This window comes from Ranitomeya variabilis, chromosome 5 (assembly GCF_051348905.1).
Source record: "Ranitomeya variabilis isolate aRanVar5 chromosome 5, aRanVar5.hap1, whole genome shotgun sequence".
NCBI lineage: Eukaryota > Metazoa > Chordata > Amphibia > Anura > Dendrobatidae > Ranitomeya > Ranitomeya variabilis.
Genome location: NC_135236.1, coordinates 555033355 through 555049114, shown reverse-complemented (window position 1 = coordinate 555049114; position 15760 = coordinate 555033355). Strand labels below are relative to the sequence as shown.

Below are 15760 nucleotides of genomic sequence, written 5' to 3'. Positions count from 1 at the left end.
GGAAAGGGCTTGGTGACTAGGCCGAGTGGCCACTCGTTTCGATGCGACTGACTGTCTTTGACGTGTACAACATCGCCAGGTTGGATGTTTGGGCGGTCTTTCTGCCACTTTGTCCTGATTTGCAGGGTGGAGAGATATTGCTTTCTCCATCTGTCCCAAAAGACAATGGACATGCTTTGTACAACACAAAGTATTGTAACCTTGGCTCTTTCCAGGTTGGGTGCAGTTAACGCATGCTTGCAGTGATGCCAACCTTTACAAGGTTTCTGGAATGCAGGTAGTGCTGACTTGTAGGACTGGGCTACATGAAGTAGACAAGCGATGGCTCGAACAAGTGACTTCCAGGTTGAAAACCCGATGAACCGATGAGATTCGAGCTATTGACTTGAAATCACTGTATGTAGAGCAGACACTCGAGGACTGGAGCTCTTCGTCGGTATCTGGATCCACTAGTTCAAATGTATCAGACCTGCTGATGTGGGGCATAGAAAGGTTCAAGGAGGCAGGGCCTGTGAACCATGTAGTGTCCTTAAGATGACTTGGTGCAACGGATCTAGTCTCATGGTCTGCAGGATTGTGGTGAGTAGGCACGTAGTGCCACTGATTAGGGCAGGTGGATCTCCTTATCCTCAGTACCCGGGTTCAGACGTAGAAGCGGCGCGTTTCGTTGCAGATGTATCCCAGTACCACCTTGCTGTCGGTGTAGAACTCTGCATCTTTGATCTCCAGATTCGTCCCATCTGAGATGAGCTCGGCCAACTCCACTGCGAGATCATTATAATTCACTGCACACTCTTGTGGATTATCATTCCAAAATAACAAAATTTTATTAACACACAATCTGGGAGTGCAACTGAATACTGCAGTGGAAACGATACAAATAAAAAACGTTTCTGCTCCTCTGGAGCCTTGATCACACAATCGCTTATTCCAGTGCCAGGTAAGAAAAGGGTACAGAGAGAAGGGATGAGGAACCCTGTGGTGTCTCAAAGAGACTAGTCATATGTTACTGTCCATGTAGAGGTGTTAGTTCACCATGAGTGGTTGGTGGAGATCTGTGTAGGTAGATGTAGGTACAGTCTGATCAGCTACAGCCTGTGACCGGCTATCAGGCAGCTAATCTGTTCTTACTGGGGCCTGGACTCTTGTTCCTTGTTGCTGTGTGACGGCTGCTGTAATACCCGTATGCAGTGCAGTCTGGGTGGTAGCGGTCCCATATAGTCTGTGTAATCACCACGTGTGACCGGTGGTCCATTTTTACTGTTCTGCCTTCCTCCACGTATGGTGCTGAGTGGATTTCAGCATACGGCTAACCCTAATCCACTTCCCAAGACACATGAAAGCTGTGATTAAAAATCATGGTTATTCCACAAAATATTGATTTCTGAACTCTTTTTGAGTTGCGTTGTTTGAGGTCTGAAAGCACTGTTGTTGTTGTTTTAATTTTGACCATTTTTCTTTGTCAGAAAAAAATACAAAATTTATTGCTTGGAAATTTGGAAACATGTTGTCAGAAGTTTATAGAATAAATGAACAATTTTACATTTTATTCAAAAATATACCTATAAAAAGAAAAATCAGACAAACTCAACATTTTGCAGTAGTCTCTTAATTTTTTCCAGAGCTGTATATTGGAATAGTCTATATTTTGTAGGGGTTTCATCATTGCAGAAGGGTTGATAGTCCTGTATTTTGATATAATACTTGTTTTTGTTTTTTTCATCAGGGCATTGTACACATACGAGGATGACACAGATATTCTAACCTTGGCATCATCAGGAGGTAAGTTATATGTTCTGTATTATTAATATATGTATACAGATATAACGCTGTTGGTAAGGTCCTGCTGAACACATTGCAAAACAAATTGGATCTGCCTCCAATTAACATTACTTTTGCTTTTTGCTGGATTTTTTTTCCCCATGTACATGGGGAGGGTGTCCACTGCTTACATTGATGACCTATCTTTGGGATACGTCATCAGTGTCTGGTCAGGGTCCGACACCCGGCACCCGCACCAGTCAGCGGTTATCTGCGTCAGCGGCCACCAGCCAGAAGTACTAACTTGCTGCACACGGTACTACACATCTGCCTCCTACTAATTTGAATATGAGGCGGCTCTGTAGTACACTGCCACAGACATGATCAGAAGATGACCAGGTCCGCAAGTTAGTACTTCCGGACTGCAGTCACCAACAACAGCTGATCTGGGGGAGTGCCGGGTATCAGACCTCGACCGATCAGATGTTGACCTATCCTAAGGATAGGTCATCAATGAAAAAGTAGTGGATATATCAGCAACTCTTAGGGTATGTGCGTACGTTGAGTATCTGCTTGCATAAATTTCTGCACGGTTACTGCATCTCCTGGCATCAAAACGCTGCAGCAAAAATGCACGTATTTGTACAGCAATGAATTATTTTTATATATATATATATATATCTATATCTATCTATATATATATATATATCTATATATATATCTATATAGATATATATATATATATATATATATATATATATATATATATATATATATATATATAGATATATATGTTGTGTGATATAATTTTCTGGTTCAACACATTCTTTTTAATTCTGATGTAGTGGCATCAGGATAATGGCATTAGGGCTTGGTGTCAGCAGTAGTGATGAGCGAGTGTGCTTGTCAAAGGGGTTTTCCGAGCATGCTCAGGTGTTCTCCGAGTATCTTGGCCGTGCTCGTAGATTATGTTTGAGTCACCGCAGCTGCATGATTTGCAGCTGTTAGACAACCTGAGCATATGCAGGGATTGCCTGCTTGTTAGGGAATCCTCACATGTATTCAGGCTGTCTAGCAGCTGCAAATCATACAGCTGCGGGGACACAACATAATCTACGAGCACGGCCAAGATACTCGGCGAACACCCGAGCATGCTCGGAAATCTCGAGTAACAAGCACACTCGCTGATCACTACTCAGCAGCTGTCACTGACACCATGTGCACAGCACTTCAGGATTCTCATTGAATTAGCTGGCATAAGAATTCCTTAGCGTTTTTGGCCCAGAACAGTGGAAATAGGTGTTGGAACTCACTCCTAGACTGTCCCCATGTGACTCTCAGATGCTCTCGCAGATATACCTTATTCATAGAGTATATAGAACACCGAGCTTTCTTTTTAAAATTGGGGTACGTCAAATGCAGATTATCAAAGATGTGGAACTGGAGATGTGCATTAGTTACACGTGTTCTGGGAGTTCAGTAGATTGGGCTCCTACTGGAAAATCACTTTATCTTTAATAAAAAAGAGTATTTGGTGTGCGAATCCAAGCAGGCCATAAAATATGTATATTGGGAAATTTGTGAGAATTGGTGGATTTTGAGTACCCCATGGCTATAGGTCTTTCACAAACATTGAACCAAGCCAGTTGCACAACACTGGCTAGATGCTCAACCACCGACAGATAATGAGCTAATAAGCTAAACAGTATTATTTGGTTGAAAACAGGGGTATATGGAAAGAAAAGCAATCAAGAAATTTGATACTTGGGGACCCTGGTTGAATTTTCCAGGCCTGCCATCTGGAGTACTCCTGAGAGATAACATATGGCAATTTCTGGCTTCAGGACCACTTGTGGTATGATCATTCCAGGTTAAATAATATAGATATAGTCATTACACATTCAAACTACCGGTAATAATTATTTGTTATAACTGAATGGCAGATATTCTAACGTATATAAATCATAATAAAAGATAAATAGTATGAATATAGATTTCTCTGGAGTTTTATCAGGGGAGGTGTATGGTTGTAATAGTTTGTTTGAATGGAAAAAATCAAATCCTTTGAAGATGGACAACAATATGGTATTTTATGTATAAAATACTGATATATTGATACCATGTAATACTGAAAATCTTTGTTCTACTGATCTTCTTGCAAAAAATGTTATTATGTAATTTTCTTAATAAAAATGACCTGATAAACAAAAAAAAGTAGTGGACAACCTCTTTAACCCCTTTACGACCTTAGACGTATCCATATGTCCAGGTCGTCTGGTGCTTGCCGACCTGCATTGCTATACTTTCACATTCTGCAGTCTGATCGCAGTTATAATTTTTATGATTTATTGTTTTTATTATTTTGTTATTATTTTGTGATTAAAAAAAAAAAAGTACACATTTGGAATTGCCGCCTCTGGAACGACCCAACCAAGGGGTGGGGGGTGGGGGGGTAGGGGTGCAAAAACAATGCTTTATCCTCTACCTCCAAACAAAAAGTGTAATAAAGCATGATCAAAAAGACAAATGTAAATAAAAATGGTCTTGCTGAAAACTTAATCTAGTCCTGCAAAAAACAAGCCGCCATATAGCTCCATCAGCAGAAAAATAAAAAAATTATAGCTCTTGGAATAAAACGATGCAAAAATAATTTTTTTTCTATAAAATAGTTTGTGTAAAAGCGCCAAAACATAAAAAAATGATATAAATGTCAATCGCTGTAATTGTACTGACCCGAAGAATAAAAGATAAGCCCTTATATGACTGCCTGCCGAATATATGGAAAAATTATAGCTCTCAAAATATGGTGATGCAAAAATTCGTTTTTGGAAAAAAAAATGTTTTTAGTGTGTGAACGCTGACAAACCTAAGTCACCTAATCCCTTATATCGCAAGAGGAACAACGTAAAAAATCAATAAAACCAAATCTTCACATGCTGTGGATTTGTTTTATTATGCCTCCCAAAGATCGCAGTAAGGCTCTGTGCACATTTATCCTGCACTCTTCATTGAGCGCTTAGACTGGGGATTCCATGTAAATCTCTGAAATATGTAATTCAGACCAAATCTCTGGCGGAAGATTCTCTATAATTAGGCAGATGGAGGCACTGTGTAAGCTAAAGAACCTGTGATCTGGCCATGTCTGTCTTTTTATTAGGAGTACATTAAAGTGCTGTTGGCCACAGTTTTGTGCACGTCTGAAAAAGAATATTGCTGAACAGAGGCCAGACTGAGTCTAGAGTAACTCTGCTGTCTCATTATAGTGAATGAAATCCAAATGAGCCCCGCAGTGTGCCTAGACCACAGTTAGTGTTCACATGTTTGGCATTTCTGTAGCGAGGAGAGCCTGCCTAATTTACAGATGCGTGAGCTCGGCACTATCTACTAATGTACAGTGACCAGTACTGCAATATACTGGTTACTACAACGCCAGTTTTGCAATTTTCACTCAGCAACATACACTTCTGCCTGTTTCAGGAAAACACCCAGGGAGTCAAAATCCTCATTACACGTGTAGATAAATTCCCAAAGGGGTATAATTTCCAAAATAGGTTCACTTGAGGGGGGATTCTGCTCTTCTTGCACTTGGGGGCTCTGCATATGGAATCTGCAAACTATTACAGCAAAATCTGCATTCCAGGATGCCTCCTGTATAACAGTACTGCTTAGCCATACGGCAGTACTTGGGAGTGACTGATCGCTGTTTTCAAATAGCACTCCATCCTTCCCGAGTCTCACCATATGGCTAGGTAGTACTTTACAACCACATCTGGGATATTTCAACATTCAGCAGAAAATGTGTCAAATTTTGGTGCCATTTTTACCTTTTTCCAGTGTAAAAATGTAAAATCTGGGGCCAAATCAAAATTTGGGTGGAAAAAGTAATTATTTTTTTCTTCATTGCACAATGGTCTAAAATTGTGTGACCCACCTGTGGTCTAAATATTATTACTGCAGCCCTAGGTTTATTCATCGAGAGGTGTAGTTTGTAAAATGGGGTCACTTAAGTGGGGTTCCGCTGTTCTGGCACCTCAGGATCTCTGCCAATGTGACATGGGTTTGAGGGTGCCAATGTGACATGTCACCCTCAAACCTGTTCAGCAAAATGTGAACTCCAATATGGCGCCGCTTCTCTTCTGAGCTTTGCATTGTGCATTTTTATTTTTTTTTCACGGCTGTTATAAACTTCTGTGAAGCTGTTCAAGGTTCTCGCCACAAATCTAGATACGTTCCTTGGAGTCTAACTTCCAAAATGGTGTTTATTGTGTGTTTTTTTTTCGCTGTTTAGGGTCATCACTCCAAACGAGACATGACACCGGCAGACCATTCCATCAAAGTCTGTGGTCCAAAACGTCACTCCTTTTCGGAGTCCCAACAGTAGTTTACTGCCCACATATGGAGTATTGATGTACTCAGGAGAAATTGCGCAACAAATTGTATGGTGCAATTTCTCCTGTTACCCTTGTGAAAAATGCAAAATTTTGGGGCTAAAAATCAATTTTTGTGGGGAAAATGTTTTTTTTTTTCTTATTCTCACTGTTCAATGTTATAAACTTCTGTGAAGCAGCTGGGGGTTCAATGTGCTCACCACACATCTAGATATATTCCTTGAGAGGTCTAGTTTCCAAAAATGGTGTCGCTTGTTTAGGCATATCAGCGGCTCTCCAAACGTAACATGGCGTATGCTTATTAGTCCGGCAAATTTTACATTCAAAAAGTGAAATGGCGCTCCTTCCCTGCTGTGTGCCCAAACAGTGGTTTTGCCCCACATATGGGATCTTGGTATGCTCAGGAGAAATTGTACAACAAAGTTTGTGGTCCATTTTTTTCCTGTTACCCTTGGGAGTAAAATTGTTGTGCTGAAAAGTTAATTGATCTTTTTTTTTTTTTTCTTTCCACATTTTAAAAATTCCTGTGAAGCACCTGAAGGGCTAATGAACTTTTTGAATGTGGTTTTGAGCATCTTGAGGGGTGCAGGTTTTAGAATCGTGTCACTTTAGTGTATTTTCTGTCATATTGACCCCACAAACTCACTTCAAATGTGATATGGTCCCTAAAAAAAAAAAAATGGTTTTGTAAATGAGAAATCGCTGGTCATTTTTTAACCCTTATAACTTCCTAACAAAAAATTATATTTCAGAAATTGTGCTGGTGTAATGTCAACATGCGGGAAGTTATTTATTAACTTTTTGTGTTATATACCGTAACTCTCTGATTTAAGGACATAAAAAAATAAAAGTTTGAAAATTGCAAAATTTTCACCAAACTTCAATTTTTTTTTTTTTAAATGCAAGTCATATCGAAGAGATTTTACCACTATCATGAAGTACAATATTTCACGCGTTGAAGAGTTCCAGAGTTATTAACTCAAAGTGACAGTGGTCAGAATTGTAAAAATTGGCCTGGTCATTCACGTGCAAACAGTCTTGATGGGTAAAGGGGTTAAGAAAGGTGGATAATATGTTTATCTTCTGGGATGAAATGATAATGTGATTTGCTAATTAAAGGTTTTTGGTAATATCTTTATAATTACATTTTATTTGTGTTTTTTTTTTCTTTCTATTCCTGGAGAACCCCTTCAAATTACCTAAATATTACTGTAAATAAAATTTCAATGCATCCATATAACTTTACCTCATAAAAGATATTCCTTCACTATAGTAGACTTTCTGTTATGAATACTACCAGTAAAGGAGAGCGGTTACTTTACGGACTACATAGTTTTTCCTCGTTTATCTCTAGAGTGTTTTTGTTTTCGTTACAGATTTCTCATTTTCCATATAGATATATATTATTTTTAATATATCTTTTCTACTTCTAGGTGGTGGATTACCTGACCTTGCTAGCCACTTTGAGAACCAGAAAGTGATGTATGGGTTCTGCAGTGTGAAAGAGCCTCATGCCATGCTAGCTCGATATGTCCTCATCAACTGGGTGAGAAGTTTACCCTTATTACTTGACCTGAGAACAATAGTGTTGCATGCAGTAGTCCTTTCACATGTCACTAATAATGCAGATGGTTTCAGGTATAAGTATTAAAGTGGTGGTCCAAAGTAATTTTTCTCCTAAATCTATATCTATTTAGTGCCGTAATCCAAATTAATTTCTTATGTATTTGAATTAAAAATTCCATACCGTTCTCTAACTACACTAACTGCTTTTCTGTTTTTAATTTTTGACTTCCTTGTTGATGACTGTTTGTTTGAGAATCTCCGTACATGCTGGGACACTCAGTGTCACTGACGCTTGTTTCAAGGGTAGGGATAGTCCCAGCGGTATGTGCAATATGAGGAATGATGGCGCACTCTCTGTTGTCAGCTCAGACCAGAAGTAACGATTCAGGAACAGAGTGCACGGTTAGTGTGTTTTCTTAGCCCCTTCCCGACCTGTGACGCCATGTTGGCGTCATGAAAGCCGGTGCCAATCCGACCTGTGACGCCTATGTGGCGTCATGGAGGGATCGCGTCCCTGCAGATCGGGTGAAAGGGTTAACTCCAATTTCACCCGATCTGCAGGGACAGGGGGAGTGGTACTTTAGCCCAGGGGGGTGGCTTTGCCCCCACGTGGCTACGATCGCTCTGATTGGCTGTTGAAAGTGCAACAGCCAATCAGAGCAATTTGTAATATTTCACCTATGAAAAGTGGTGAAATATTACAATCCAGCCATGGCCGATGCTGCAATATCATCTGCCATGGCTGGAAAACCTAATCTGCCCCCCCGCCACCGATCTCCTCCCCAGTCCTCCGTTCTGTGGTCCGCTCCCCTCCGTCCTCCTGTCCGCTCCCCCGTCGTCCTGTCCGCACCCCCCGTTCTCCGATACCCCCCCTGTGCTCCGATAGCCCCCTCATACTTACCGATCCTCCCGGTGTCCGTCTGTCTGTTCCATTGGCGCCGCCATCTTCCAAAATGGCGGGCGCATGCGCAGTGTGCCCGCCCGAATCTGCCAGCCAGCAGATTCGTTCCATGTACATTTTGATCACTGTGATAGGTTTTATCACAGTGATCAAAATAAAAAAAATAAATATAAAATAAATGAACCCCCCCCCTTTATCACCCCCATAGGTAGGGACAATAATGAAATAAAGAAAATATATTTACTTTTATTTTTCCACTAGGGTTAGGGTTAGAACTAGGGTTAGAACTAGGGTTAGGGTTAGGGCTAGAATTAGGGTAAGGTTATGTGCACACGTATTCTGGTCCTCTGCGGATTTTTCCACAGTGCAAAACCGCTGCGGATTTATCGCGGATTTACCGCGGTTTTTCTGCGGATTTCACTGCAGTTTTACAACTGCAGTTTTCTATAGGAGCAGCTGTAAAACCGCTGCGGAATCTGCAGAAAGAAGTGACATGCTGTGGAATGTAAACCGCTGCGTTTCCGCGCAGTTTTTTCCACAGCATGTGCACAGCGTTTTTTGTTTCCCATAGGTTTACATTGATCTGTAAACTCATGGGAAACGGCTGCGGACACGCTGCAGATCCGCAGCATGTGCATATACGCTTAGAATTAGGCTATGTGCACATGGTGCGGATTTGGCTGCGGATCCGCAGCGGATTGGCCGCTGCAGATTCGTAGCAGTTTTCCATCAGGTTTACAGTACCATGTAAACCTATGGAAAACCAAATCCGCTGTGCCCATGGTGCGGAAAATACTGCACGGAAACGCTGCATTGTATTTTCCGCAGCATGTCAATTCTTTCTGTGGATTCCCCAGCGTTTTACACCTGTTCCTCAATAGGAATCTGCAAGTGAAATCCGCACAAAAAACACTGGAAATCTGCGGTAAATCCGCAGGTAAAACACAGTGCCTTTTCCCTGCGGATTTTTCAAAAATGGTGCGGAAAAATTTCACACGAATCCGCAACGTGGGCACGTAGCCTTAGGGTTAGGGTTGGAATTAGAGTTAGGGTTGGAATTTGGGCTAGGGTTGGAAATAGGGTTAAGATTAGGCTTGTGGTTAGGGTTTTGGTTAGGGTTAGGGGTGTGTTGGGGTTAGGGTTGGGATTAGGGGTGTGTTGGGGTTAGGGTTGTGATTAGGGTTATGGCTAGAGTTGGGATTAGGGTTAGGCACATCAGGTGTCTCCAAACGCAACATGGCGCCACCATTGATTCCAGCCAATCTTGCGTTCAAAAAGTCAAATGGTGCTCCCTCGCTTCCGAGCCCCGACGTGCGCCCAAACAGTGGTTTACCCCCACATATGGGGTACCAGCATATTCGGGACAAACTGGGCAACAACTTTTGGGGTCCAATTTCTCCTCTTACCCTTGCAAAAATAAAAAATTGCTTGCTAAAACATCATTTTCCTGTGCTGCCTGTCGTCGGCTATAATGGAAGCCTATGGGCGCAGGATCCGTCGCTAACCGTCACACACAGGAATCACGTTTTTCCACTCTGAGCATGCCCGGAAGGATTTTCAAGTCCGGGAAAAAGTCTCTCTCTCTCGTTTTCTTTCTCTCTCGTTTTCTTTCTCTCTCGTTTTCTTTCTCTCTCGTTTTCTTTCTCTCTCGTTTTCTTTCTCTCTCGTTTTCTTTCTCTCTCGTTTTCTTTCTCTCTCGTTTTCTTTCTCTCTCGTTTTCTTTCTCTCTCGTTTTCTTTCTCTCGTTTTCTCTCTCTCTCGTTCTCTCTCGTTCTCTCTCTCGTTCTCTCTCTCGTTCTCGCTCTCGTTCTCGCTCTCGCTCTCGTTCTCGCTCTCGCTCTCGTTCGCGCTCTCGTTCGCGCTCTCTCTCTCGTTCTCGCTCTCTCGTTCTCGCTCTCTCTTGTGCTCTCTCTCGTGCTCTCTCTCGTGCTCTCTCTCGTTCTCGCTCTCTCTCGTGCTCTCTCTCGTTCTCGCTCTCTCTCGTGCTCGCTCTCTCTCGTGCTCTCTCTCGTGCTCTCTCTCGTGCTCTCTCTCGTGCTCTCTCTCGTGCTCTCTCTCGTGCTCTCTCTCGTGCTCTCTCTCGTGCTCTCTCTCGTGCTCTCTCTCGTGCTCTCTCTCGTGCTCTCTCTCGTGCTCTCGTTCTCGCTCTCTCTCGTTCTCGCTCTCTCTCGTTCTCGCTCTCTCTCGTTCTCGCTCTCTCTCGTTCTCGCTCTCTCTCGTTCTCGCTCTCTCTCGTTCTCGCTCTCTCTCGTTCTCGCTCTCTCTCGTTCTCGCTCTCTCTCGTTCTCGCTCTCTCTCGTTCTCGCTCTCTCTCGTTCTCGCTCTCTCTCGTTCTCGCTCTCTCTCGTTCTCGCTCTCTCTCGTTCTCGCTCTCTCTCGTTCTCGCTCTCTCTCGTTCTCGCTCTCTCTCGTTCTCGCTCTCTCTCGTTCTCGCTCTCTCTCGTTCTCGCTCTCTCTCGTTCTCGCTCTCTCTCGTTCTCGCTCTCTCTCGTTCTCGCTCTCTCTCGTTCTCGCTCTCTCTCGTTCTCGCTCTCTCTCGTTCTCGCTCTCTCTCGTTCTCGCTCTCTCTCGCTCTCGCTCTCTCTCGCTCTCGCTCTCTCTCGCTCTCGCTCTCTCTCGTTCTCGCTCTCTCGTTCTCGCTCTCTCTCGTTCTCGCTCTCTCTCGTTCTCGCTCTCTCTCGCTCTCTCTCGTTCTCGCTCTCTCTCGTTCTCGCTCTCTCGTTCTCGCTCTCTCTCGTTCTCGCTCTCTCTCGTTCTCGCTCTCTCTCGTTCTCGCTCTCTCTCGTTCTCGCTCTCTCGTTCTCGCTCTCTCTCGTTCTCGCTCTCTCTCGTTCTCGCTCTCGCTCGTTCTCGCTCTCGCTCGTTCTCGCTCTCGCTCGCTCTCGCTCTCGCTCGCTCTCGCTCTCGCTCGTTCTCGCTCTCGCTCGTTCTCGCTCTCTCTCGTTCTCGCTCTCTCTCGTTCTCGCTCTCTCTCGTTCTCGCTCTCTCTCGTTCTCGCTCTCTCTCGTTCTCGCTCTCTCTATCTCTCTCGTCTCCCCGGAAATTTCTCCATTGAAATTCAGGCAACAACAGAAACAACACATCTGTCGAAACACTGGATCCATTACACACATTTTTCACTATTTTCACGACGTCCGTCGATACGTCACAACAACGCATTACGACACCCACCAGCAGACGGAAGTGTGAAAGAGGCCTTACTCTGAAAAGTTACTTGAAAGCACAGTTGCCCTTTTAAACAGTAACAATTTTTATTCCCTAAATAAATGGTAAGCATAAAAATAAACTTTGCAATACATTTTATCAGGTATACCTGCTTCTTTCTCTACCTGGAGTAAATGTCTTCAAAATTGATTGTTACACTGCTGAGATGACAGTCTTCTCAACTATGTAGTCAGGAGGTGTAGGAAAAGCTCTTGTCCTAGCGCCCACCTCTCCTCTACATAGGAAATGACAGTGTGCTACTCATAAGATTCTAGCTCGGTAATGTAAAAATCTGTTTTCATTGAATACAGATTTACCCCTGAACTGAGAACTTTCAGAACTATCAGTTCTGACACAGAAAGAAGTAGATTTCTCTGATTAAGATATATTACAAAGCCTCTTATTTTTTTAAGTGTATTATTAATTTATAAAATAAAGAGAAACCTTCTAATTTTATTTTTAACTGGTAAGAACCCATTAAGATCCTATCCCAAGGAGAATTCCATCATTTTATGCAATTGAAACGCTAGTAAGAACGGAGACCTGTGCAAATAGATAATTCCAAAAGCATGAATTAATATCACCATAAAATATTGTGTATAATTTTTTTATTATGCATTGTGAAAAAAAAAAAAAAATGTCCCACATATCGTCTCAGAATTTACATTTAATAGACGAAGAGTTCCCAGCAGATTTCCTCTGGTTGGAGCCAATCAGTTACTAACATACTACTATAGGCTACATTTATACTATTATGGTTTTGTTAAAAAAAAATAAAATAAAAAATTGACTGTATAGTTGGTTATACTAGTACTTTCTCCCATAGGTGCAACACCAATAAAGAATGTATTATGCTGTGCAGTTCTCGCCTGCGGAGATTACTTTTCAGTCCTGGATGTTGCAGATTCTTTATTATGACTTCAGTCACAGATGCATGTAAATTTGCAGTGAAAATCTATGAATGTTCTAGAGCTCCTTTGCTGTCATGCTTACCCATGCGTATCATTTTTAGGTTGGTGAAGATGTACCCGATGCCAGGAAGTGTGCTTGTGCTAGTCATGTAGCGCAGGTGGCAGACTTTTTCCAGGTGAGGGTTGGAATACATGTACAGCATTGTTGTAATTTAATGGCCTATTGTGCAGTTGTCGAATTTGTCTTGTATTACTGCATTGTATCCTCAGTGATCCACCTAATTCAAGTTTGTAAAGTAGGATGAGTTGTCTGGCTCACTCCATTCACTCGCAGGATGCACTCTTCATTCCTTCCAGCATAGGGCAAAATAACAGGAGGCTAAAACTACTGCAGCCCTTTACTTCTTATGGAGAGCGACAACTAAAAACTTACAAAAAACACCATCTCAGTCTGTATAGTGTGGGTACCAAAAAGTTTAAAAAAAAATAAACAAAAAAAACCAACCTAGAAAATAACATAACCACTCATGTAGAAATGTAGAGAACTAATACTTTATTCAAACGAACAGGTGATTACAGGGGCAAATATCTCAACGTTTCGACCATTTGGTCTTTATCGAGGATAAGGTTGGCGTCTGCTGATCGTATACATCGTCTCACTGTGGGGTGGGGAATTTGTCTGTAATCACCTATGGGTTTGAATAAAGTATAAATTCTCTGCGTTTCTGGACGTTTCCGACATTCCGTGCAGAAGTGATCTTTTGCATATATTGAGGATTTACATCATTTTTCTGCGCAAACAATTATTACTGCACAATAGTGTGAGCCTCCAAACTAGAACACTGGTATATAAATATTTTTTATTAACATAAAATATATCATATAAAATGATAAAATTCATAAAATGAATGGAGTGCTACACAAACTTGAGAATTACATCAGATACGAGGCAACACCATGAGGCAGGTCAACAGCATGGTATTGTGGTAAACTTTGCATAGAGAAACACTATATAAATGTAAGGAAAGGGTATGACCCAAGGCATATGTATAGTGTAGAAAATGTACAATAATGAAAACCTATATGAATTAAAGTGTAGGAAAAAGCTATATATACACCTATGAAAAATAGTGATGTGCATAAAGGTAGATCACAAACGTAGCTGGACCTACCAAAAATAAGAGCTCCTTCTCCGACGACGTTTCACCCAAGCTTTCCCAAGGAGTGGGAGAGCAATAACTAGATGGATACAGCTGAAGCACTCTGAATGTTTTACAGAAATTAGGAATTACGTGCTGTGTGTGTCCTGTTCTGTACACGGTTTGAGGCACGGGTAATCGCTTGTAGACAGAGCAACCATGACCTGGCTGCAGCTCTGCTGTATGCTTCATAGATACTGTATATGTGGAGCTTTAAGGGGAACCTGTCACCATGTTTTCCTCATATAAATTATGGCCAGTACCTGTAAGCCCTCATATACAGAATTCTAGAATACAGTATATATGTCCCCAAATTCTCTCTGCAAGGCCAGAAAAAAATAGCTTTTATTATACTCACCTACACCATGGTTCTGTCTGATGGGTGTCTCTAGTCTTGACCCAGCACCACCTCTGTTCTTGCGATCACCATCCTCCTTCCTTGCATCGTGTGGATGATGCGTCCTACATCATTCACGCAGTGTTTTCCATCAAGCTCCTGCATAGGCATATCTCTCTTTGCCCTGCTGACTGCAGAGCAAAGCATTGTACTGAACGTGCGTCGCCGCTCTGGCCTTTTCCCGCTCATGCACATTACAATACTTTGCTCACTTACTTTGATGGTTGTTGCATGTTTGATTAAGAAGTTCTACTGGCCCTCTGGATTCTGAGCTCTGTATAACCCTACCTTACCATTGATTGGCAGTTTTCTGCCTATGCATGGGATACACAGAAAACTGCCAATCAGTGGTGAAATCGGGGTTATACAGAGCTCATGAATATGAAGGAGTACATCACAGTAGGTTTCCTTTGTTGATAGAACAGTGATTTTTATCAAAACTAAAGCTTGCAGCTCAAGTGAGACATGGAATCAGGGTCTCTGCATCATGCTGCTCTCAGATGTGGCAAGATCCTGTTGACTGATTCCCTTTAAGCACTGTGATTTATTTTATTTCTTTTCTATTGAGGTGCACCTTCAGTGTGACAGGAGACTGGCAGATAGGAGTAAATATCTATCTTATGACTCTGATCCTTTCTGATGTTAATGGAATAGACAGCTGTGTATAAATGTCTCTGGTCCTTATTATAAATTTATAGGAAGGGAGAATAGATTTTGTACACAGTTGAAGTCCCATATGTAAAATCTAGGTCATGGTCATCAAGGGCTCTATTTTAATTACCATAAGTATCTTCCTGCCGATACAACAGTTCTATGCCAGTGATTTCTTATTTTTATATTCAAATGTGATTTTATCATTTTTTATTTTTTTTTTAAATGAGAAAAATGAAGACAAGGAACATGAAAACAAGATAAAGTACAAAATATGGTACATATTCAGTGTGGACTTTTACAAAGCATGGCTTGAAGTGGAAGGCCTGCCCTGCACTGCAGTTATTTCAGTTCTTTTTAATTGTCTTCAACTCGTTTGAGTCTACTCTGGGGAGAATAGTGGGGCAGACATGGTGTGCATTTGTATATTTTATGTTGGGTCTTTACTCAGAATACCAGTATGTATTTAACTGTGTGTGCATGTACTTTATTGTATGCCGCTTGTTCTTTGATCCAACACTTAAGCCTGCCATACACAATAGATGACTGTTGGCTGATTTTCGGCCCACCGCTCGCTCTCCGGACTCCCCCAAATAAAGGAATTCTTGCCTTTGCCAAGTGCTCTTGTCTTGCCTGAGAGAGTTGCTGCCAGACTCCTTTTGGCAGCGACTTCTCTTGGAAAACACAAGGATCATCCATCAGAAGTCTGACTTTCTTGATCCTCTTCTTGTACATCATCTGTCTGAGGGCAGTCAGGAGGTCCCATACACATTTTATGGTTT

The 15760-nt window shown here is 41.9% G+C and overlaps 1 protein-coding gene across 2 annotated transcripts in view; it reads left to right on the top strand.

Annotated features, from left to right (window-relative positions):
- DBN1 (drebrin 1) overlaps nt 1-15760 on the top strand; it is a 114654-nt gene that overhangs the window by 82599 nt on the left and 16295 nt on the right. For both annotated transcript variants that reach the window (XM_077265922.1, XM_077265921.1), the window contains exons 2-4: nt 1727-1782; nt 7583-7695; nt 12833-12907. In XM_077265922.1, coding sequence (XP_077122037.1) covers nt 1727-1782; nt 7583-7695; nt 12833-12907 — 244 coding nt within the window. The remainder of the gene's footprint in view (nt 1-1726; nt 1783-7582; nt 7696-12832; nt 12908-15760) is intronic.